The sequence below is a fragment of the Scyliorhinus torazame genome, chromosome 11 (genome assembly GCF_047496885.1).
Source record: "Scyliorhinus torazame isolate Kashiwa2021f chromosome 11, sScyTor2.1, whole genome shotgun sequence".
NCBI classification, from domain to species: Eukaryota; Metazoa; Chordata; class Chondrichthyes; order Carcharhiniformes; family Scyliorhinidae; genus Scyliorhinus; species Scyliorhinus torazame.
The window spans coordinates 164,058,777-164,083,297 of record NC_092717.1 but is presented as its reverse complement, the minus strand read 5'-3'; the positions used below and the strand labels follow the sequence as shown (position 1 = coordinate 164,083,297).

General features: G+C 44.0%; 1 protein-coding gene across 3 annotated transcripts in view; it reads right to left on the bottom strand.

Moving 5' to 3' along the window:
• LOC140385621 (NEDD4-like E3 ubiquitin-protein ligase WWP1) overlaps positions 1–24,521 on the bottom strand; it is a 300,217-nt gene that overhangs the window by 40,271 nt on the left and 235,425 nt on the right. For all 3 annotated transcript variants that reach the window (XM_072467951.1, XM_072467952.1, XM_072467953.1), the window contains 2 exons: positions 8,624–8,757; positions 4,839–4,979 (listed from right to left, as the gene is read on the bottom strand). In XM_072467951.1, the coding sequence (XP_072324052.1) occupies positions 4,839–4,979; positions 8,624–8,757 (275 nt within the window). The remainder of the gene's footprint in view (positions 1–4,838; positions 4,980–8,623; positions 8,758–24,521) is intronic.

Sequence of the window (24,521 nt, the reverse complement as noted above, 5' to 3'; positions counted from 1 at the left end):
ACTGCCAATCTCCAGACGCAATTCTGCAACTCATCCGCTTCATTCTGGATCACAACGTCTCCACCTTCAACAACAAGTTCTTCACCCAGACACATGGAACAGCCATGGGGACCAAATTCGCACCTCAATATGCCAACACCTTCATGCACAAGTTTGAACAAGACCTCCTCACTGCACAGGACCTTCAACCGATGTTATACACCAGATGCATCGATGACATTTTTTTCTTTTGGACCCACGGCTAAGAATCACTGAAACGACTACACAATGACATCAATAAATTCCATCCCACCATCAGACTCACCATGGACTACTCTCCAAAATCAGTTGCATTCTTGGACACACTCATCTCCATCAAGGACGGTCACCTCAGCACTTCACTTTACCGCAAGCCCACGGATAACCTAAGAATGCTCTACTTCTCCAACTTCCACTCTAAACACATTAAAGAAGCCCTATGGACAAGCCCTCTGTATACACAGGATCTGCTCAGACGAGGAGGAGCGTAACAGACATCTACAGACGCTGCAAGATGCCCTCGTACGAATGGGATATGACGCTCGACTCATCGATCGACAGTTTCAACGAGCCACAGCAAAAAAAATGCACCGACCTCCTCAGAAGACAAACACAGGACCCAACCGACAGAGTACCCTTCGTCGTCCAGTACTTTCCCGGAGCGGAGAAACTACAACATCTTCTTCGCAGCCTTCAACACGTCATCAATGAAGATGAACATCTTGCCACGGTCATCCCCACTACTTGCTTCAAACAACCGCGCAACCTCAAACCATTGTTTGCAGCAAACCCAGCCTTCAGAACAGCGACCATGACACCACACAACCCTGCCATGGCAATCTCTGCAAGACGTGCCAGATCATCGACATGGGTACCACCATTACACATGAGAACACCACCCACCAGGTACGCGGTACATACTCGTGCGACTTGGCCAACGTTGTCTACCTCATACGCTGCAGGACAGGATGTCCCGAAGCGTGGTACATTGGCGAGACCATGCAGATGCCGCGACAACGGATGAACGGACATCGCACGACAATCAACAGGCAGGAATGTTCCCTTCCAGTCGGGGAACACTTCAGCAGTCAAGGGCATTCAGCCTCTGATCTCCGGGTAAGCGTTCTCCAAGGGGGCGTTCAGGATGCGTGACAACGCAGAATCGCCGAGCAGAAACGTATAACCAAGTTCCGCACACGAGTGTGGCCTCAACCGGCACCTGGGATTCATGTCGCATTACATTCATCCCCCACCATCTGGCCTGCAAAATCCTATCAACTGTCCTGGTTTGATACAATTCACACCTCTTTAACCTGGGGTTACCCCTATCTCTGGTTCTGTAAAGACTTAATCACCTGCAAATGCTCGCATCTAAGCATGTCTTGCATCTTTGAATTTATCTATATATACGTCTCTGGAACATACCTTTTCATTCATCTGAGGAAGGAGCAGTGCTCCGAAAGCTAGTATTTGAAACAAACCTGTTGGACTTTAACCTGGTGTCATAAGACTTCTTACTCTATTAAATGTATTAAGTGGAGAACAATAGTTGTATGGAAATTTAGATGTACGATGTTGTGGGCATCACAGAGATGTGGCTGCAAGGGAATCAGGGCTGGGATCTAAATGTACAAGGGTATGTGTCCTTCGAAATGACAGGCAGGTGGGCAATGAGGGTGGGGTTGCATTGTTAGTAAGGAATGAAGTTAAATCGATAGCAACATAGTATCAGAAGGCATAGAATCTCTGTGGATAGAGTTGAGGAATCGCAAAGGTAAAAAGACCCTGATGGGAGTTATGTACAGGCCCCCAGCAGTAGTCAGGATGTGGGGCAGAAAATAAATCAGGAAATAGAAAAGGCATACAAGGAAGGCAATATTACAATAATCATGGGGACTTCAAAGTGCAGGTGGACTGGAAAAATCCCAAGTGGATCCCAAGAAAAGGAATTCATGGAAGGTTTACAAGATTTTCTTTGGAGCAGCTTGTGGTACAGCCTACTAAGGAACCACAATTCTGGATTTGGTGATGTGTAACGAGGCAGACTTGTTTAGGGAACTTAAGGTGAAGGAACCCTTAAGGGGCAATATGGTACAAATCTCTCTGCAGTTTGAAAGAGAGAAGCTGGAATCAGATGTAACGATATTACAATTGAAATAATAAATAAATAAATCGCTTATTGTCACAAGTAGGCTTCAATGAAGTTACTGTGAAAAGCCCCTAGTCGCCACATTCCGGCGCCTGTTCGGGGAGGCTGTTACGGGAATAAAGGTAACTACAAAGACATGAGGGATGAGCTGACCAGAGTTGATTGGAAGGAGATCCTAGCAGGAATACAATGGAACAGCAATGACAAGGGTTTTGGGGAGCTATTCGGGAAGCACAACAGAAATTCATCCCTAGGAGGAGAAAACATGGTAAGGAGAGTCTGAGGCAACCATAGCTGACAAGAGACATCAGGGACAGCATAAAAGAAAAAGAAAAAGCATACAATGTGGCGAGGATTAGTGGGAAGCCAGAGGATTGGGAAGCCTTCAGAAGCAAGCAGAGGATAACTAAAAAAGCAACGGGGGGCGGGGGGAGGAAGAAGGATGCAAGAGTTTTTTTCTGATATATGAAAGCTAAGAGAGGCAAAAATGCACATTGGATCACTGAAAAATTAGGCTGGAGAAGTAGTAATGGGGAACAAAGAAATTTCAGAATAGTTACTTTGCATCAATCTTCACGGTGGAAGACACCAGTGCCATACCAGAACTTCAAGAGAGTCGGGGGCAAAGTAATGGCCATCACTTAGGAGAAGGTGCTGGGGAAGCTGAAAGGTCTGAAGATGGATAAATCACCAGGACCGGATGGACTACTCCCAGGTTTCAGAAGGAGATAGCTGAGGAGAGTGTGGAAGCATTGGTGGTGATATTTTAGGAATTACTGGAGTCAGGGAGGAACCCAGAGGACTGGAAAATCGCTAATGTAACACCCCTGTTTAAGAAGGGAGGGAGGCAGAAGACGGGAAATTATAGGCCAGTTAGCCTGACTTCAGTCGTTGGTAAGATTTTAGAGTCTGTTATTAAGGATGAGATTGTGGAGTACTTAGAAGTGCATGGTAAAAGAGGGCTGATCAGCAGGGCTTCGTCAAGGGGAGGTCATGCCTGACAAATCCGTTAGCATTCGTTGAGAAGGGGGCGGCACGGTGGTGCAGTGGTAAGCACTGCAGCCTCATGGCCCTGGGCCACTGTCCGTGTGGAGTTTCCACATTCTCTGTGTCAGCGTGGGTCTCACTCCCACAAACCGATGTGCTGGGTAGGTGGATTGGCCACACTAAATTGCCACTTAATTGGAAAAAAAGAACTGGGTCCTCTAAATTTATAAAAAATAAATTTTAAAATAGGAATTCTTTGAGGAGGTAATGAGGAAGTTAGACGAAGGAGAGCCAGTGGACGTGATTAATTTGGATTTCCTGAAGGCCTTTGACAAGGTGCAGTACAGGAGGCTGCCCAATCAGATAAGAGCCCATGGTGTTAGGGGCAAGTTGCTGGCATGGATAGAGGATTGGTTGATTGACAGAACTCTAGATTGAATCATTTTTGTTATATTCTTAACCAATATTTCTATGTCAAAACAACATCATGAACTAATTAGTTTTTCTGCAACTTGTTTTGATTCATTCACAGGATGAGAGTATCAGCCTCAAATTGCCCTTGACATAGTGAGCTGTCTTCTTGAACTGCTGCAGTCCATGTGATGTAGGTACAACCACAGTGCTGTTAGGGAGGGAGTTGCAGGATTTTGGCCCAGCGATAGTGAAGGAGTGGCAATATAGTCCCAAGTCACAATGGTGCTTGGCCTTTTGGGGGGGGGGGGGGGGGGGGGAGTTTTCATGCGGTGGTGTTCCAATGTGAATCCATCCTTGCCTTTCTAGGTTTCAGAGGTTCTTGTTGAGGACCTTAGCAAGCTGTGGTAGTGCACCTTGTTGATGATGCATGCTGCTATCATTGATTTGGTTGCATATATGTTGCACTATGCTGGTCATCCCAAGATTATTAAAGAATCCTTTTAATGATTTTTGATGTATTTGCACATTGGGGAACCATGTTAAGTGCCATCTTCAGATGAAGCATAGTTTGAGGGCAAGGGACTAAATGAACTAAATCAAAAACTCTGCCCTTGTTTTTATATATTGCAATTTTATTATTGTTTCTAGTTAAAAAGGAAAGTATATGACAATTTAGAATGCAGAGAAATACATGTTAGCGAATAGGAATTTCTGTGCCATAGAGGCTGAAGACTCAGAAGATGCAGAACTGAAGTGTTACAGGGCTGCTACTGATACAAGTGTGTATTACAATTTAACAAGTTTATGTTGGCAGTTTCATTTTAAAATTAAAAGTTGGTATTTTTTTTAATAAAATGTTTTTTATTGGGTTTTTGAACATAGTATATTTACAGTTATGTACACAGAATGAAATATATATTTTAAAAACTGGTAGGATATTGTACCCCAGCTCAAAAACAGCAACTCTGTACAGTTAGCAATATTACGTTTAACCAATAAATAGGGGGGGGGGGGGGGGGGGGAAACTGGGGAGGTATATATACATTTGGGTGCCGGAGGAACAATTACAGTAGTTATGTCCAATATAGAGAGGGCAATACGAGAATGGTGTTGGTGTTGTTACTTGTTTCTCCAGGACGGCTTTCGCTGCTGTTGTTGTTGTTGTGCGTTAAAGTATATTTAATGACAAGAATTGACAGAAGCTTCAAGCAGACACAAGAACTTTTACAATATCGTGACAAATGTGTTTCGTATTTAAAAATTGCTTTACCCAATGTATTCTTCTTTATTTTCCTCTGTTACTAAGATGTTTGATCCTCCTTGTTTCAGTTCATGGGAGGTAACTTTTCCTAAAATTTCCATGTCAACAGCAAAATACATTTCCAGGCCACATTCTTCAATATTGTTATCCCTACAAAAAATGGGTTAATAGCGTTATGAGATATCACTGCACTTAAATGCAAATCAGAAAGTAGCTAATTTTATAAATTGAACATGGTACAGTTCCCCTATTGATCCTCTGCCAGTATTTCAGTGGGTTAATGTTCTGATCCATACTGATCAGGAAACGTGAGATTCAATCCTTAAATCTATGACATAGTTAGCTGATTTCAGTGGCAGAGCAGCCTTAAGCAAGTCATTAACAAGCTTACAACATAAGTAGTTGGGATACCCAGCATTCCTTCACTTGATTTGGAGAGGTTGAACAAAGTTTGTGAAAGCACCAAGGTTAAGATAAATAATATATTTCTTGCAGGTAGAGTCCGAGTGTCTCCCCAGCCCAAAATTTTCCTTATTGATACTTTCTTGGTGTATGTGTTACAGATGAAACTAGCATCCATCTAAAAAATTCTGCCTAATTTATTCTGCATTTTACTGACTAGAATACAAATGTGAATGGACACTGCATTTTTAATCTATAAAAAGGTATTTGTTGAATATTATTAGAAACTATTCTGCAGTTCACACTTGTATATTCAAATTTCTTCCTCCAACTAGAGGAACTAGTTCTTCTTCCTCCAACTAAATAAATCTTCACAAGGAGAAAAGTTTTAAAATAATTTCATGGCCATAGGATTAATCCAAACTGGGTTCTGGCAGGAATTTTAGAACTTCACACTATTACTGATTCTTGTCTATCACGGATTCCTGCATGAGTTCAGTTGCTGTCATTGGCAATTGCGAGTTGAGAGTCTTAAGTTTAAATGGTAGTTGACTCTCACTGTCCTTTAATCTATTTTTACAATAGTGTCCCCTTGTGATTTAAACTGCATATGTATAATCTTACACGTTCACATCTCCGAACTCTCTTGGCAGACCAAATAAACACTTAGATTAGATACAAAGTCAGTTAAACTGCTTTATTTCAGCTTCTAGTGACAGAACTCCCAAGTTCACTGGCATAATCTTCTTCATCACATCCTCCTTAGTCTATCTGCTGATTCAACTAACATGTTTATGATTTCCTGAGTTTATTTAGTCTTCTTCACTAATAATCATTATTCACATTTCATGTCACTTGCAATTTGTTTTGTATGTACACGCTGAGATGGAGAAGGGCAGTGGCCCCATTTTTGGTGATTATTTGGCTTTTATGCTCAGGTTCATTTAACTCACTTAGCTAATGATGCCGAGTAGGCTGATAGAACAATAATTGGCAAGCTGCTCGAATAGCTTTGGCAGACTATCAGTTAGACCCAACCATAAAAAATGGTTCAAGCCTCTGGTAAACCTCATTGGATGGACAACGGTTTTGCTTTGCTCACACTCGTTTGCTGAAAGGGATTGCATTAAAAAATGGGACCACTACCCTTCTCTATCTTAGTGTGGACATAGGGCGTACAAAAAGAATTGTAAATGACATGAAATTTGAATAATGATTATTAGTGAAGGCTGTAAGTAAACTCAGGAAAACATAGTCAGGTTAGTTGAATGGGCAGAGAAATAAGTAGACTAAGGAGGTAATTATGAAGTCGGGATTATGCCAGTGAATGTGGGAGTCACGTTACAAGAAAAGAGGTCAGGAGGAGATTTGATTTCAGAGATGCTCAAAATTCTGAGTGTTTTTTGATAAAATAAATCACAAGCAATTATTTTGATTGGTCAATGAGATGGTAACTAGAGGGCATAAATTTAAGATAATCACCGAAAGAGTGAATGAACAGGTTGCAAGGTTTTCTTGTGCAGAGGATTGTTAGATCATGGTACGTTAATATCAAAGTGGTGAAAATAATTCCATAATAGATTTGAAAAAGGAAGTAGAATCTATAAAATAGAAGTTCGGCAGCACAGGGAAAGGGAGGGAGAATAGCGTTAAGTGAAGAAATCTTTCAGACAGCAAAGTTGCAAGGGGATAATTAGCCTTCTTCTACACCACAGAACCGTATGGTTCTATGTATAAAGAAAATAATTACATTGTACACATAAACCCAGAATATCACTTTAAAGTGAATTAAAATCAATAGAATTTATGGGTTTGAATTTACATTAGTAAATTGTAAATTTTGAAATAGATATTAGGAAACCTTGAAATAAATTACACACATTTAGAATTATATACGAAGTGAATTAATGGAATCAACGTCATTCAAGATGGTGGTGCAATGATTAACACTGCTGCCTCATGGCGCCGAGGTCCCTGGTTCAATCCCGGCCTCGTGGGGAGTTTGCACATTCTTGCTGTGTCTGCGTGGGTTTCGCCTCCCCAACCCAAAGATGTGCAGGGTAGGTGGATTGGCCACGCTAAATTGCCTCTTAATTGGAAAAGAAATTGGGTGTTCTATATTTTTTAAACAAGTAATTCAAGAAATTCAAAATGCAGTTCATAGAATTTATCATAGAATTTACAGTGCAAAAGGAGGCCATTCGGCCCATCTAGTCTGCACCGGCTCTTGGAAAGAGCACCCTACCCAAGGTCAACACCTCCACCCGATCCCCATAACCCAGTAACCCCACCCAACACTAAGGGCAATTTTAGACACGAAGGGCAATTTATCATGGCCAATCCACCTAACCTGCACATCTTTGGACTGTGGGAGGAAACCGGAGCACCCGGAGGAAACCCACGCACACACGGGGAGGATGTGCAGACTCCGCACAGACAGTGACCCAAGCCGGGAATCGAACCTGGGACCCTGGAGCTGTAAAGCAATTGTGCTATCCACAAGGCTACCGTGCTGCCCGTTGAAAGTAGTCAGCTGAGCAAGTTGAGGTATTAGAGGGACTATTTAAATGGACTAAATGGCTTATTCTTTGGGTACAATGATTTTTTAAACAGCATTAAAGATTGGAGAAACTTGATTTACATTTCATGTAACATACAGTTCCACCATCTCTTACACTGGATAGTCGATTTCACTCAGGTTGTGCATGTACCAATGCAAGCTGAGGGAAACTCCAAACACCAGTTTCATTGTAAATTGAGGTGGTTGTCTAGAATCATATTGTTTCTTAGGAAAACACTGTTGCGTTTAACCTAACTAACAGAGTATGTTGGTGCATTGCAGATTCTCATCCATGATTACGCAAATGGCTAGTTCCCACAATTTTTTCTCCCTCCCCCTCCCAAAGCAGAGGTAAAGTTAGAAGTCGATGCTAGCTGCATATTGGAGAATAGAAAAGGAGGGATCAGGCCACTCGTACACATTCGCAAGCAAATGGTTACAATGAAACATTGTCAGAATGTCACCTGATCAGAATTCTACTAAGGGATTTAATTTTCCATGTGAATCAACTCAAAGATTTAAAATTGAAAGATAACCTGGGCTGGATTCTCTGGCCTCCCGCACCACATTTCCGTTTCACCCCGCCGGCGGGATGCTCCGTTACGCCGGCTAGTCAATGGGGTTTCCCCATTGTGCGGCAGTCCCACGCCGTTGGGAAAGCCCCGGGCTGCCGGCGAAACGGAGCATCCCGCCGGCGGAGAATCCAGCCTCCTCTCATCAAATTATTAAATTCTACCTAAGACAAACACAAGTTCAAATTCAGTTGAGGTGATTGATTTACATTCAGCTGTCTATTCCTGTAAAAATTACAATAATTCTATGAAGTACATACCTAATCCAGATAAGGGAATTGTAGAATTCAGGATCAATAGATTCCAGATCCTTAATTGTGAGCTTCTTGTTCAGCATACGCTTGTAGAATGGTAGTGAAAATCCAGTGTCAATAAACTTTCCATGAAAAAGAGCCTATAGAAAAACAATTTGAGTTGCTTGATAAGGAACAAAGGTACTGACATATACAGAATTGCAAGAGATCACACTAAATTGACTGGGTCAAGATAGCATCAGTTAAATAAATCAAATTTCTTGATTAATTTCTCGCTCCTTATTTTGATTATTGAGATAATATTTGTTAACAAATCCTCACATAAAGATATTATGGCTTTGATATTAACCCTTTACCATGATGGGTGAAAAAGGGGTGAAGCATCGAATACGAGAAATTTGACCCTAACCTATGGTAAATGTGCCATTGCCATTTTTGCAGCGATGGATCTGGTAGCATCCAAGTATTCATCTTGGAGAGACGACTCTGTCATTGACATAACTAAATCACGCTCAAGAACGTAATCGAGAGATCGATTTAAACCCAGCGACCAGGAAACTCGGTAGTGAAATGGTGACAGGAGCCACCTTTTCCAACGCTTTTGGAGGGCTAGAGAGAGCAGGACTGCTCGACCCTCATGAAATCTTTGGACCCTTCTAAACCTCACCTTTCCATGATATATGGGGCTTGATTCTCCGATCCCCGACGCCGAAATCGCGTTCGGCGACGGGACGGAGAATCCCCAATGGTGACGAAATCGGGGGCGGCGCCGCTTTCACGATGCTCCGCCCCCTGAAAAGAGGCGTACTCTAGGAGTACGCTGCATGCCGTATCCACCGCCCCCGATCAGCCAAGTTCCCGACGGCGTGGAACACGTGTGGTCTCACCCATTGGGAACGCAACGTTGCGGCTCCGGACTCAGTCCAGTGCCGCCACAGTCGGGGGAGGACCGGTCCGGGGCATGCGAGCCGGCCGAAGGGGGAGACTATTTTTGCGGGCCGTGTCCGCAGGCTGTGCCCGCCATGAAGCACTGCTCGGCCACTGCAGGCCGCCGCCGTGCACATGCGTGGCCACGGACCCAGCAACGCTCCGGGCCGGATCGGCAGCTAGAGCTGGGAGCTCTATGCTGCCAGGCTGCGAGCCCCCCCCCCCCCCCCCCCCCCCCCCCCCCAACAAGCAGGGAATCGGTGGCCATTTTGCACCAGTTTTCTTGGCGTAAAACACCACCGTTTTCACGTCGGCGTAGGGACTTTGTCTCCCAAACGGAGAATCCAGCCCATGATCATTCCCACTCTGTCCACAAGGTGATCTTCATCTCCCACAATTGCTGGGGACGCTTCCCGGAGATTTCCAGTTACCGCCTCCTGTCACTGATCTTCTCTTTCGGTGTGTTTTTATTTATTCGTTCACAGAATGTGGGAGCCATTGGCCTGGTCAGCATTTATTGTCCATCACCAATTGTCATTGTTGCTGGTCAGGCTGTAAAATTTAATTGGTTGCTGGGTGGGAAGTGCATTTAACAAACATGATAACATGGTTTGGCAAGACCTCTGTGTACCTGGGCTTTCAGGTTCTTTAGATGTTTTCAACCTCCCAATACCCAACGCTCAAATATCAGTTAATATTTTATTCATCAAAATATTAACTGCAGCTTTGTCAGTTTCTTTGTTCATTTTCCTGAGGATTGCAAAATAGATCTGAACTGGAAGAGATTCATATAGTGTACAGACACTTCATTCTTAAGTATCCCGATAATAAATATTAAATTGATTCCTGCAAGCATAATAACGGAGTCAAAATTACACTCTCTGGAATCTGTCCAGATACTTCCTTTATTTATAAAGGATCCATTTAGCATGTTCCCCTCGGCCCAATTTTCCCAGAAGGAGCCAGTCTAGACTATCATTGAAACAAATCTTATTGATTTGCACAAACAGGTCAATTTCAACAGAAAATAGAAACATCGAAACAAAAGTTTTTTAAGCACTTGAAAGAAACTTGCAGGATTTTGATAAAATATGGGTATTAACACATATGCTCAAACCTCAATTATCTAGCATGATGGAATCCCTGATAGATACCACAAATTGACAGATAACAAAGAGCCCTCAAAGTGTTGTTAACTGCTTCCTTTGTCTCTTCCCCCAGCAAAACTGGGTTATACCGGTTGACCTTATCAGTTAATTTTACAAAATGATCATTCAGGTGTCTTATAAGAGCTTCCTCCACGTACCTGCTCATAATTCTGCCACAGACTGGAAAGTGGCCAAAAAAAACCTTGCTGCCCTGGTGCCAGTTCTGAAACATCATCCCAACTCCATTACAGAAGTAAAGTGTTCCCACACAGTCAGGGAATAGCCTCCGCAATTGAAGCTACTGACTTAGAAAGTAAAATAAAGCCTACCTATTTAAATATGCACTTGTGAAAGGTCATAAGCTCAATTGATATCAATGCTGAGAAGGCTACCAAAGGAATCCATCTGAATGCTGGTTTATTGCTTTACAGTATTCACTCTATACCTCAGGGACAGGTGGGAGGAATACAACCATTAGCATTAGGAAAGCATTTTAAAGAAACATTTTTTCACGATTGCATTGCCTTTCATGATTTCAGGATTTTTCAGTGTTTGGCAAACTGTGAACAACTTTTCAAGTATAGAAACAATTATTTGCACACTGCAAGATCTCAAAAACAGCAATGAATTAAATGGCACAATAACTTGTTTTAGTAATACTGGTGAGGGACAAACCCATGGAATTCCTACAGTGCAGATGGAGGGTATTTGGCCCATCGAGTCTGCACCAACCTTGTGAAAGAACAACTACCTGGGCCCACTCCCCCACCCAATCCCCATCACCCCACCTAACCTGCATATCTTTGGACACTAAGGGGCAATTTAGCATGGCCAATCCACCTAACCAGCACACCTTTGGACTGTGGGAGGAAACACCTGGAGGAAGCCAGAATCGAACCTGGGTCCCTTACGCTGTGCGACGGCAATGCTAACCACTGTGCCAACAAATGTTGGCCCAAACACTCGGAAAACTCCCCTGATCTTTTTTGAATAGTGCTATCTATTATATTCACCTAACAAAGTAGACACGCTTCAATTTAACATCTCATCAATAAGATGGTAACTCTAAGTAAACATAACACTCACATAACACTCCTTCAATATTGCACTGCATCCTAATGCTCAAACAGGCAGTCATGAAGGAGTCTTTCAGAGAAACTCAAGAGTCGCATGTCTACAGTGAAAATATTCACTCACGATTCAATGAAAACAATGAGGTAATCGAGAAACTACTGGAGGAGATGCATCGCCTTTTCACGGTTTTCCTCAATGGCAAGTCATCACTATCCAAGCACAGCCATGTTAACTTTCGGTAATTCATACAGAAGACAACCCAAATTCCTCGGAATACTACCATTTCTCACTTCTTAAGAAATATTCTTAAATAATAGAAATATTTTGCCTACGAAGTGGATAACATCACATTTCCCTACATTATACCCCATCTGCTGTGGTCTTTCTGACTTCCTTAGTCTGTCTATATCCCTTTGCAGCCTCTTGTTGCTCTTTTCACAACTTACTTTTTGAAATGAAATGAAAATCGCTTAGTCACAAGTAGGCTTCAAATGAAGTTACTGTGAAAAGCCCCTAGTCGCCACATTCCGGCACCTGTTCGGGGAGGCTGTTACGGGAATTGAACCGTGCTGCTGGCCTGCCTTGGTCTGCTTTCAAAGCCAGTGATTTAGCCCTGTGCTAAACAGCTATCCACCTAGTTTGGCATCATCAACAAACCTGAATATATTACATTTGATCCCCACATCTAACTCGTTGAAATAGTGTGTAGATAGCTGAAGCCCAAGCTTTTTGCAGTACACACTACCTGTGTACTCCCTGCAAAACCAAAAATGGCCTGTTTATTCCTCCTGTTTTCTGTGTATTAATCAATCAAACTAATATTTTATCCCAATCCCTTGAGTCCCAAATTTGTGCAATAACCTCTAGTGGAGCACCTTATAACTTGCTTCTTGAAAGTCCAAAAATGTCACATCAACATGTTCCTTTATCTAGCCGGCTCATTACAATTTCAATAGATTTGTTGAATGCAATTTGCCTTTCATAAATCTGTGATGGCTATGCTCAATCATATCATGATTTTCTAAGTGTCATGTTAAAGTTTCATCCCTATAAATAGATACTAACATTTTCCTTACTGCTGATGTCAGGCAGTTTCTCTCCCTCCTTTATACAAGAGTTGGGGTTACATTTCTTACCTTCCAATTCACAGGAACCATTTTATTGCCCATTGCTAATTGCCCTTGAACTAAGAAGCTTGCTAGGCCTAGGGCATTTTACTGTGGATCCGGAGTCACGTGTAAGGTAGACAGGTTGGGTGGCAGATTTCCTTCCCTAAAGGACATTAGTAAAGGGTTTTTACACATTTCATGGTCATCATTAGAATTTTCATTCCAGATTGTTATTGAATTCAAATTTCATTATCTGTAGTAGTGGAATTCAAAACCTGTGCCTGATGGCATTACCCGAGGACTCTGGATTACTAGCCCAGTGACAATACCATTACACCACGTCTCCAAATGACCTAAATGAGTGACCAAGATCAATGAATGCATCATGATGTGCCACATTCCACCAACTGTACCACAGTTTGCCCCACACATTGCTCCATTCACTAAACCTCCATAATCACCTATCAATTTCAACTACAACTCAAATCTCACACTCATACTTCACACCTCACCCTCAAACACCTAGTACTGCTGGCAAGCCACATATTCAAACCTCAGATCTTTCACACAGTGTCAGCTATTCAACTATGATAAGCACATTACCAACCACATATGATAGACATTCACTGAGATACTGCCATCTCTTTTGCAGGACAAGTCTACAATAGACAACAACAGCAGTTTTTAAAAAAATCATTTATGGGATGTGGGTGTCACTGGTTAGGCCAGCATTTATTGCCCATCCCTAGTTGCCCTTCAGAAGGTGGTGGCGAGGTGCCTTCTTGAACCGCTGCAGTCCTTGAAGTATAGGTACACCCGCTGTGCTGTTGGGAATGAGTTCCAGGGTGTTGCCTCAGTGACAGTGGAGGAATGGCGATATATTTCCAAGTCAGGGTGGAATGACTTAGAGGGGAACCACCAAGTGGTGGGATTCCCAGGTATCTGATGCTCTTGTCCTTCTAGATGGGAGTGGTCATAGGTTTGGAAGGTGCTGTCTAAGGAACCTTGGTGAGTTACTGCAGTACATCTTGTAGATGTAGGTGGTGGAGGAGGGTTTGAATGTTTGTGGAAGGGGGATCAATCAAGCGGGCTGCTTTGTCCTGGATGGTGTCGAGTTCTTGGGTGTTGTTGGAGCTGCACTCATCTAGGCTAGTGGAGAGTATTCCATTACATTCCTGACTTGTGCCTTGTAGATGGTGGGGTGGCCAGGAGGTGAGTTACTCGTAATGGGATTCCTAGCCTTTGACCTGTCCTGGTAGCCACAATATTAATATGGCTAGTCCAGTTCAGTTTTTTTTTTATATAGGGTAGCCACAATATTAATATGGTTAGTCCAATTCATTTTTTCCAACTAAGGGGCAATTTAGCATGGCCAATCCACCTAGCCTGCAGGGGAGAATGTGCAAACTCCACATGGCCCAGTGACCCAGAGCCGGGATTCGAACCTGGGACCTCAGCGCCATGAGGCAACAGGGCTAACCCACTATGCCACCGTCCAGTTCAGTTTCTGATCAATGGTAACCCTCAGGATGTTGATTCTGGGGGAATCAGCGATGGTAATGCCATTGAATGTCAAGGGGCAGTGATTAGATCCTTTCTTGTAGGAGATGGTCATTGCCTGGTACTTGTGTTGTACAAATGTAACTTGTCATTTGTCAGCCCAAGCCTGGATATTGTCCAGGTCTTGCTGCATTTGGACATGGATTGCTTCATTATCTGAGGAGTCGTGAATGGTGCTGAACATTGTGCAGTCATCCGCAAACATTCCTACTTCTGACCTTATGATGGAAGGGAGGTCATTGGTGAAGCAGCTGAAGATGGTTGGGCCTTGAACACTAGCCTGAGGGACTCCTGCAGTGATGTCCTGGAGCTGAGATGATTGAACTCCAACCACCACAACCATCTTCCTTTGTGCCAGGTATGACTCCAACCAATGGAGAGATTTCCCCATGATTCTTATTGACTCCAGTTTAGCTAGGGCTCCTTGATGCCATATTCGGTCAAATGCTGCCTTGATCTCAAGGGCACTCACTCTCACCTCACATCTGGCATTCAGCTCTTTTGTCCATGTTTGAACCAAGGCTGTAATGGGGTCAGGAGCTGAGTGACCCTGGCGGAACCCAAACTGAGTGTCATGTGCAGGTTATTGTTGAGTAAGTGTCGCTAGGTAACACTGTTGATAACTCCTTCCATCATTTTGCTGATGATGGAGAGTAGACTGATAGGGCGGTAATTGGCTGGGTTGGATTTGTTCTGTTTCTTGGTGTACAGAACACACCTGGGCAATTTTACACATTGCCGGGTAGATGCCAGTGTTGTAGCTGTACTGAAACAGCTTGGCAGGGGGTGCGGCCAGTGCTGGAGCACAAGTCTTCAGTACTATTGCCGGGATATTGTCAGGACCTATAGCCTGTGCAGTACCCAGTGCCTTCAGCCGTTACTTGATATCACATGAAGTGAATCGTATTGGCTGAAGACTGACATCTGTAACACTGGATTTCTCCGGAGGAGAACAAGATGGATCATTCACTCTGCACCTCTGGCTGAAGATTGTTGTAAATGCCTCAGCCTTGTCTTTTGCACACGTGCTGGGCTCCTCCATCATCGAAAATGGGAATATTTATGGAGCTGCCTCCTCCACGAGTTGTTTAATTGTCCACCACCATTCATCGCTGCGTGTGGCAGGACTACAGAGCTTAGATCTGATGCATTTGTTGTGCAATCGCTTAGCAGTCTAATACTTGCTGTTTATGCTGTTTGGCACACAAGTAGCCCTGTGTTGTAGCTTCACCAGATTGACACCTCATTATTCGGTATGCATGATTTTGCTCCTGGCATGCTCTCCTGCACTCTTCATTGACCATGTAGTTAGAGCAGGCAAGGCTGCACTTGCTGATCCACATGAGGAAAATGGTGCTAGGTGTAATTGGGGCAGCCATTACTGAGGCTGTGGCCAGGAGTGTAACTGAAGTCATTTTGGAGTATATGCTCCTGCCTAATCCACTTTCTCAAATTCCACCCCCCACTCCACTGTAATATACAAGTTCCTGATGAAGAAACAATGCACCTCTTCCTTTTCTCCACCACTTCCCTCACCCTCAACCATACATTTTATTCTTTCATATACCCAAGTACTAGCACATGGTCAGTTAATGGTGCCGGAGGTCGAGGGCCTGGGAGATTGAAGAGGATGAAACAACATTATCCTATCGAACACTTGAAGCCTTCGGTGCAGTTACTGGAAAGGTGTGTACTTTAGAGGATAACTTATAGAGAATGGATCTGTACATGGTGAGACACCAGACATGTGTGGGCTGCTGACAGGTCAGGGTAAAAGGAGAAGCACAGGTGCCAGTGCACTGGAAGGTGAGGATGAATAAGTATTCAGCTGCAGAGGACCAAGATAAGGACTATGATGGGAAAAAGGTTGATGGGCATGCACAATGAAGTATTTGACATTCCTGCCAGAGTGCATATTGTCCGGACAAAGGAATACAAAGCAGTCTGGCTCCAATTTGGCACAAGCTTTTTCCCAGGATTTGTAACCCACTCTTTCAAGCATAGAATTGGTAGTCAACCCCATGAAAACGGTTACAAGCCCAATGTGATGTGTATCTGGTGCATCAGTGGGGGTCAGTTAGCTCAGTTGGCTGGATAGCTGGTTAGCAATGCGGAGCGATGGCAACCGCGTCACCAAGCACCTGCCCTCTAGTTCAAATGGTGACTGGAAGATTACAGGGCTAGCGCAGAATGAACTAATCATGACTGCCGTCAAGAGAGCAGGCATTCATCAACACAATGAGCACACCAAATGCACACCGAGTCAGTTATACCCTTTGTGGTTTTGGGACATCTCACAACTGAAATGCGTACCAACAAAGTCAAGTGTGTGTAGTTGATGGCATCCTGCACCATGGCAAGTCACATGCCCGCTCCTCATGCTTTTTGTTTGAAAAGTCAGCGAATTCTGGGCGTAATGGTGGATAGAAAACTGCAATATGTTTAGAATATCACCAGTTCCAGCATGGAAGGATACACGGATAAAAGAAATTTGGATCACTTGTCACCTTGATCAGCACCCTGCTTTGAGGCTAAAGATCAGGGGCGGGATTCTCCGCAATCGGCGCGATGTCCGCCGATCGGCGCCAAAAACGGTGCGAATCAGTCCGGCATCACGCCGCCCCAAAGGTGCGGACTTCTCCGCATCTTGAGGGGCTGAGCCCTCACCTTGAGGGGCTAGGCCCGCGCCGGAGTGATTTCCGTCCCGCCGGCTGGCAGGAAAGGCCTTTGGCGCCCCGCCAGCTGGCGTGGAAATGACTTTGCCGTGCAACGCATGCGCGGGAGCGTCAGCGGCCACTCACGGCATCCCCGCGCATGCGCAGTGGAGGGGGTCTCTTCCACCTCCGCTATAGTGAAGGCCATGGCAAAGGCGGAAGGAAAAGAGTGCCCCCACGGCACAGGCCCGCCCGCGGATCGGTGGGCCCCGATCATGGGCCAGGCCACCGGGGGGCACCCCCCCGGGGCCAGATCGCCCCGCGCCCCCCCCCCCCCCCCCCCCCCCCCCAGAGCCCGCCGGCGCCGCCTTGTCCCGCTATTCGAAAGGTGGTTCAATCCACGCCGGCTGGCGTGGGTTGACAGCGGCGGGACTTCGGCCCGCGGACCGGAGAATCGCCGGGGGTGGGCTCGCTGACCGGCGTGATTTCCGCCGACCGGCACGGCGCGATTCCCGCCCCCGCCGAATCTCCGGTGGCGGAGAATTCGTGACACGGCGGGGGCGGGATTCACGCCGGCCCCCGGCGATTCTCCGACCCGGTGGGGGGGTCGGAGAATCGCGCCCAAGGTTCTAAGTGGTGGCACACTTATCTGTCCACCTGTTTTTGAAGCAATGACATCAAGCACATTGCTTCTGCCTTAGATGCAGGTAGAAGTGCATCCTGAAGATCTTTCTGTTGATAACACTCCTCCTCCTTCTCCTTCCGTTGAAATTAGTTTCTCTTCTTTGCTGCCTCTGCTCCATTTCTTTCCAATGCTGTGGACAAAGGGAAACTGCAACTATAGCTCCCAGGACCAAATTATGTGCGCCATGGCTTTTCAGAAGCACACAAATTCCCAAAGTCTAGTACCACTAAAATAATAATAATCTTTATTGTCACAAGTAGGCTTACATTAACACTGCAATGAAGTTACTGTGAAAAGCCCATAGTCGCCACATTCCAGCACCTGTTCGGGTACACGGAGGGAGAATTCAGAATGTCCAAATTACCCAACAGCATGTCTTCCGGGACTTGTGGGAGGAAACCAGAGCACCCGGAGGAAACCCACGCAGACACAGGGAGAAAGTGCAGACTCCCCACAGACAGTGACCCAAGCCAGGAATCAAACCTGGGACCCTGACGCTGTGAAGTGACAATGCCTACCACTGTGCTACCGTGCTGCCCCAAGCATACTTTGCCAGTTTTTCTGAATCACAGCAACAACCCAGGTACTTCCACAAACTCTGCAAGTGCAAGTAGATAGTAGAAGGTAACTCATCTGCTGATGAATTGATGATAATGTCTTTAAATATTCTGCTGTGCATGTTTAGAGAGGGCATTAATTAGAGCAGAGAGTTTAAAAATTGTGCGTCAGGTATCAAATCAGCGTGAGACGCTAACTACTACCATGATCTATCCAATCTATATACTTATGGCATGTGCATGCTACGCTTACGCTAATGCCTTCAACAACATGATGTTCAACGTGAACCACACTGGATGTGGGCAGAAACTTTTCACCTATGCCATCAGCCGTAGCACCAAAAATACCAGTGCAACAAATCTGAATTTTAACAACTCTGACATTTCTTTATTCCCCAATATATTTTCTTCTGTCTCTGTCTCCAATGGACTTCCACTCTCTTCCTTTTTGAACACCAATAGAAACTTCTACAATCTGTCTTTATGTCTCTTGTTGCTTCACTCCAATATTTTAATCTCTCTATCAATTTCTTGGTTATCCTCTGCTGAATTTTTCCAATCCCCAGGCTTTCAACTATATTAGATACAATTATAAGCCTTTAATTTATTCTCTTTAATTTATCTGGTTAGCCACAGTTGGACCACTTTTCCCATTATATCCTTTAATGGAATATATATTTGTTGCAAATTATACATCAATGATTGCCATTATTTATCTACTATATCATTTAATCTAGTTTCCTCATTCTACCTTAGTTAATTCACCCTTCGTGGCTACATGGCTGTTTTATTGCTGAGAGTTTAACACTTAATTAAATATTCTCAAACTCTGTATACAATTCAATCTTTTAGTATTATACCCCCAGTGATTTTTTTACTGCATGGTTATTATAGAATCAGCCATTTGGCCTGTCATGTCCGTGCTAGCTCTCCATTTCCATAAGTATGCAAAACGGAAGAGAATGAAAGTAAACATGGGTCCTTTAGAGGCAGACACAGGAGAAAATATAATAGGGAATCAGGAAAGTCTGAGACATTAAATAAACACTTTGGCTGCAAAATTCAGCTTTGTCGCACTGATAATTTCTCAACACCTCGTTCCACTGCCTTATCTTTACTTTGTCGCCTGGCAATATTTTTTTCCTCAGATAATTATTCAATTTCCTGTAGAAAGCCAGGATTGCATCTGCCTCCAACAATTTTCAAGCAGTGCATTCCACATCCTAACCACTCGTTGCATAAAAATTAGTTTTTCCTCATGTCGCCATTGCTTCTTTTGCCAATTAATTATCTTACATCAATGCCCTCTCATTCTCGACCATTCTGCCAATGGAAACAGTTTCTCCCTATCTACTCTGTCCAGACCCTTCATCGTCTTGAACATCTCTGTTAAATCTCCTTTTCACCAAGGAGAACAGTTCCAACTTCTCCAATCTATCCACATAACTGAGGTTCTTCGTCCCTGGAACCATTCTCAAGAATCTTTGTATGTGAACTCTCCAATGCCTTGTCACCTTTCTGAAAATTTGGTCCCAGAACTGGAAACAGTACATCAGTCGAGGCTGAAATAACCTTTTACACAGGTTTATTGTAACTTCTTTGCTTGTGTACTCTCTATTCCTATTGATATAGCCCAGAATCTCATTGGCTTTATTACCCAGGCTCTTAACCTGTTCTGCCACCTTAAGTGATTTGTGAACTTAGACACAGAAGTCCTTCTGCTCCTGCACCCAATTTAGAATTGTACCCTTTAATTTATACTGGCCCTCCATGTTCTTTCTACTAAAATGAATCACTTCACACTTCTCTGCATTGAATTTCATCTGTCGCTTGTCCACCCATTCCAGCAGCTTATGCCACCAATGTTGAAATTGTGCCCTATATACCCACGGCTAGATCATTAGTGTACACCAAGAAAACAGAGGCCTGAGGAACTGTACTATATTCTTTCCTGCAGTCCAAAAAACCTTTCATCACTGCTTCTGTCACTCAGCCAATTTTGTATCCATGTTGCCACTGTCCCTTTTACTCCATATTCTTATTTGCTGATAAGCCTGCTATGCAGCATTTCACCAAATGACTTTTGGAAGTCCATGTACACCACATCACCCTCATCAACCCTCCCTGTTATTTTATTAAACCTCACTAAAGATTCAAGTAGTTAAATGTGATTTTCCCTTAACAAGTTAGTGCTGGCTTACCTTAATTAATCCACAATTATTGAAGTTGCAATTAATTAACCAGTTCTTATGAAAGGTTATTGACTTGAAATGTCAATTGTGTTTCTCTCTCCACAGCGCTGCCTGGCCTGCTGGGTAGTTCCAGCATTTTCTGTTTATATTTCAGATTTTTACAGCAGCAGATCATTTTGATTTTATATTCATTAACTTTGTCATTTTGCATTAAGCATGATCTAAAATGATCCATTCCCTATCACAGAATTTACAGTGCAGAAGGAGGTCACTCGGCCCATCGAGTTCGTACTGACCCACCGAAAGATCACCCAACCGCAGCCCACGCCCCACCCTGTCCCCGTAACCGCACCTATCCTTTTGGACACTAAGGGGCAATTTACCATAGAGAAAATGCTGGAAAATCCCAGGTGGTCTGGCAATATCTGCAGGGAGAGAAAAGAGCTAACGTTTCGAGTCCAGATGACCCTTTGTCAAAGCAATTTACAATGGTCAATCCACCTAACCTGCACATCTTTTAACTGCGGGAGGAAACCGGATCACCCAGAGGATACCCACGCAGACACGGGAAAATGTGCAAACTCCACACAGTCACCTGAGGCCGGAATTGAACCCGGGTCCCTGGAGCTGTGAGGCAGCAGTGCTAACCATTGTGCCACCCCACCCTACTGCACCTGCTTTTCCCAGGCAGTCTCCCGTCCAAGTACTAACAGCCTGAGTTTGCTTAGTTAATTCTTTGACACACTGATCTAGAAAATGATCTCGAAAACTATCTTGAATACATTCCAAGAACTCATCTTCCACACTATTACTGCCAATTTGGTGTGCCCTCCTATAAACATTAAAGTTCCACATTTTTTACTGTCTTGTTTCATGCATCTCAAATTTCCTGATTTATACTGTGCCTAACACTACAGCTACTGTTAGGGGACCAATAAACTACTCTCAACAGGGCAGACTCTTCTATTCTGGAGGCTATGTTCGGTGGCTGGAAAAGTTGGAGCGAGATCTTGTACCATTCAGTTAATTAATTATGCATTTGAGAGGAGCACGTCGAATCTTGTAGCGGGGTGGGGAGGAAATGGCCCACCCTTCTTCCACCTTAATGTTTTCTTGTTGGTCCTTAGTTCCACCCAAGCTGATTTTGTATCTTGGTTTTCTGAGCCAACATTATTTTCGACTGTCTTTAGTCCATTCTTCAATATCAATGCTACCCAACCCTTCTTTTCCAATTTGTCTGTCTCTTTCATTCCTTATCCTGATCATCTACAACCACATCTCTGTTATAAGTGATGTGGAGATGCCGGCGTTAGACTGGGGTGGGCACAGTCAGAAGGCTCACAACGCCAGGTTAAAGTCCAACGGTTTATTTGAAATCATAAGCTTTTGGAGCGCTGCTCCTTCATCAGATGTCAGAAAGCTTGCAATTTCAAATAAACCGTTGGACTTTAATCTGTTTAAGTATCAGATGAAACCCATTTATTTTGTTTTGTGCTATTGCTTCATCTATTTTGTCATGGATGATTCATGTATTTAGATATAATGCCTAAAGCTTCAACTTTTTATTATTTTCCCAGATGTCACCTTAATAACTATTACCTTTGGTAAACTCTGTTCTTCCCCAACACATCTGGGTGATTTTACTCAGATTTAAACTCTGCTCGACAAACTTTTTAATTTATCCTCATTTAACCTCCGCGTCCCCAGTATTAATTGAGGGTCCCACCGACTGGTCCAGTTACTCAATTCACCAGAATGTTGGTTAATGACACCATGGCTGATCTGTGGCCTAACTCCATTACCTGCTGTTAGCCATATCCCTTAATATCTTTGTTTAACAAAAATCTATCTATCTCAGAAGATTTTAAATTGTGGGAGAAAGTTCCAAATCTCTACCACCCTTTGAGGGAAGAAGTGCTTCCTAACATCTCTCCTGAACGGCCTAGCCCTAATGTTTAGACTATACCCCCTAGTTTTAGAATCCCCAACGAGTGATCCACAGGGATCAGTGCTGGGATCTTTGCTCTTTGTAGTATATATAAATGATTTGGAGGAAAATGTAACTGGTCTGATTAGTAAGTTTGCAGACGACACAAAGGTTGGTGGAATTGCGGATAGCGATGAGGACTGTCGGAGGATACAGCAGGATTTAGATTGTTTGGAGACTTAGGCGGAGAGATGGCAGATGGAGTTTAATCCGGACAAATGTGAGGTAATGCATTTTGGAAGGTCTAATGCAGGTAGGGAATATACAGTGAATGGTAGAACCCTCAAGAGTATTGAAAGTCAAAGAGATCTAGGAGTACAGGTCCACAAGTCATTGAAAGGGGCAACACAGGTGGAGAAGGTAGTCAAGAAGGCATACGGCATGCTTGCCTTCATTGGCCGGGGCATTGAGTATAAGAATTGGCAAGTCATGTTGCAGCTGTATAGAACCTTAGTTAGGCCACACTTGGAGTATAGTGTTCAATTCTGGTCGCCACACTACCAGAAGGATGTGGAGGCTTTAGAGAGGGTGCAGAAGAGATTTACCAGAATGTTGCCTGGTATGGAGGGCATTAGCTATGAGGAGCGGTTGAATAAACTCGGTTTGTTCTCACTGGAACGAAGGAGGTTGAGGGGAGACCTGATAGAGATATACAAAACTATGAGGGGCATAGACAGAGTGGATAGTCAGAGGCTTTTCCCCAGGGTAGAGGGGTCAATTACTAGGGGGCATAGGTTTAAGGTGAGAGGGGCAAGGTTTAGAGTAGATGAACGAGGCAAGTTTTTTACGTAGAGGGTAGTGGGTGCCTGGAACTCGCTACCGGAGGAGGTGGTGGAAGCAGGGACGATAGTGACATTTAAGGGGCATCTTGACAAATACATGAATAGGATGGGAATAGAGGGATACGGACCCAGGAAGTGTAGAAGATTGTAGTTTAGTCGGGCAGCATGGTCGGCACGGGCTTGGAGGGCCGAAGGGCCTGTTCCTGTGCTGTACATTTCTTTGTTTTTGTTCTTTGAGTGGAAATAGTTTATCTTCATCTACCCCTTAACCTTCTAAACTCTAACGAAAACAACCCTCATTTATGTAATCTCTCCTGATGGGTCTGTGGCTGATGGGCAGGTTGTGATGCAGGAGCTTGTTCTGCTGCCTCAACCTTTTAAAATTTACATTAATTACTTTGGGGGGGGGGTGGAAACGGGTGGGGGTGGTCATCCCGAAGGCATGGTAGCTAAATTTTCAGGCAACACAACTTAATTTACAGGCAATACAAAAATAGGTAGCAAAGAATGTTGTGAAGAAGTCATGAGGAGGTTGCAGACGGCTATAACTAGGTTGAGTGAGTCGGCAAAAATCTGGCAGATGGATTATAATATGAAGTTATTCAGATTGGCAGGAAGACTTAAAACAGTATTACTTCAGCGGAGAACAACTGCAGAATTCCAAGCTGCAGAGTGATCTAGGAGTTCTAGTGCGTGAGTCACAAAATGTTAGTATGCAGGTGCAACATAGGGCAGCACGGTGGCACAATGGTTAGCACTGCTGCCTATGGAGCTGAGGACTCGGGTTCGATCCCGGCCCTAGGTCACTGTCGGTGTGGAGTTTTCACACTTTCCCTGTGTCTGCATGGGTTTTACTCCCACAGCCCAAAGATGTGCAGGTTAGGCGGATTGGCCACGCTAAATTGCCCCTTAATTGGAAAAAAATAATTGGGTACTCTAAATTTTTTTAAAATGCAGGTATAACACATAATCAAGAAGGCTAATGGAACGTTATCCTTCATTACAAGAGGAATTGGCCATAAAAGTAAGGACGTCATGCTTCAGTTATCCAGGGCATTGGTGAAACCACATCTTGCCTAGTGTGCAGTTTTGATCTCCTTATTTAAGGAATGATGGAAAGTGTTGCAGGCGGTTGAGAGGAGGTTTACTAGATTGAGATCAGGAATGGGCACTTGCCTTATGAGGAAAGGTTGGACAGGCTGGTTTTATTTCCACTTGGGTTTAGAAGA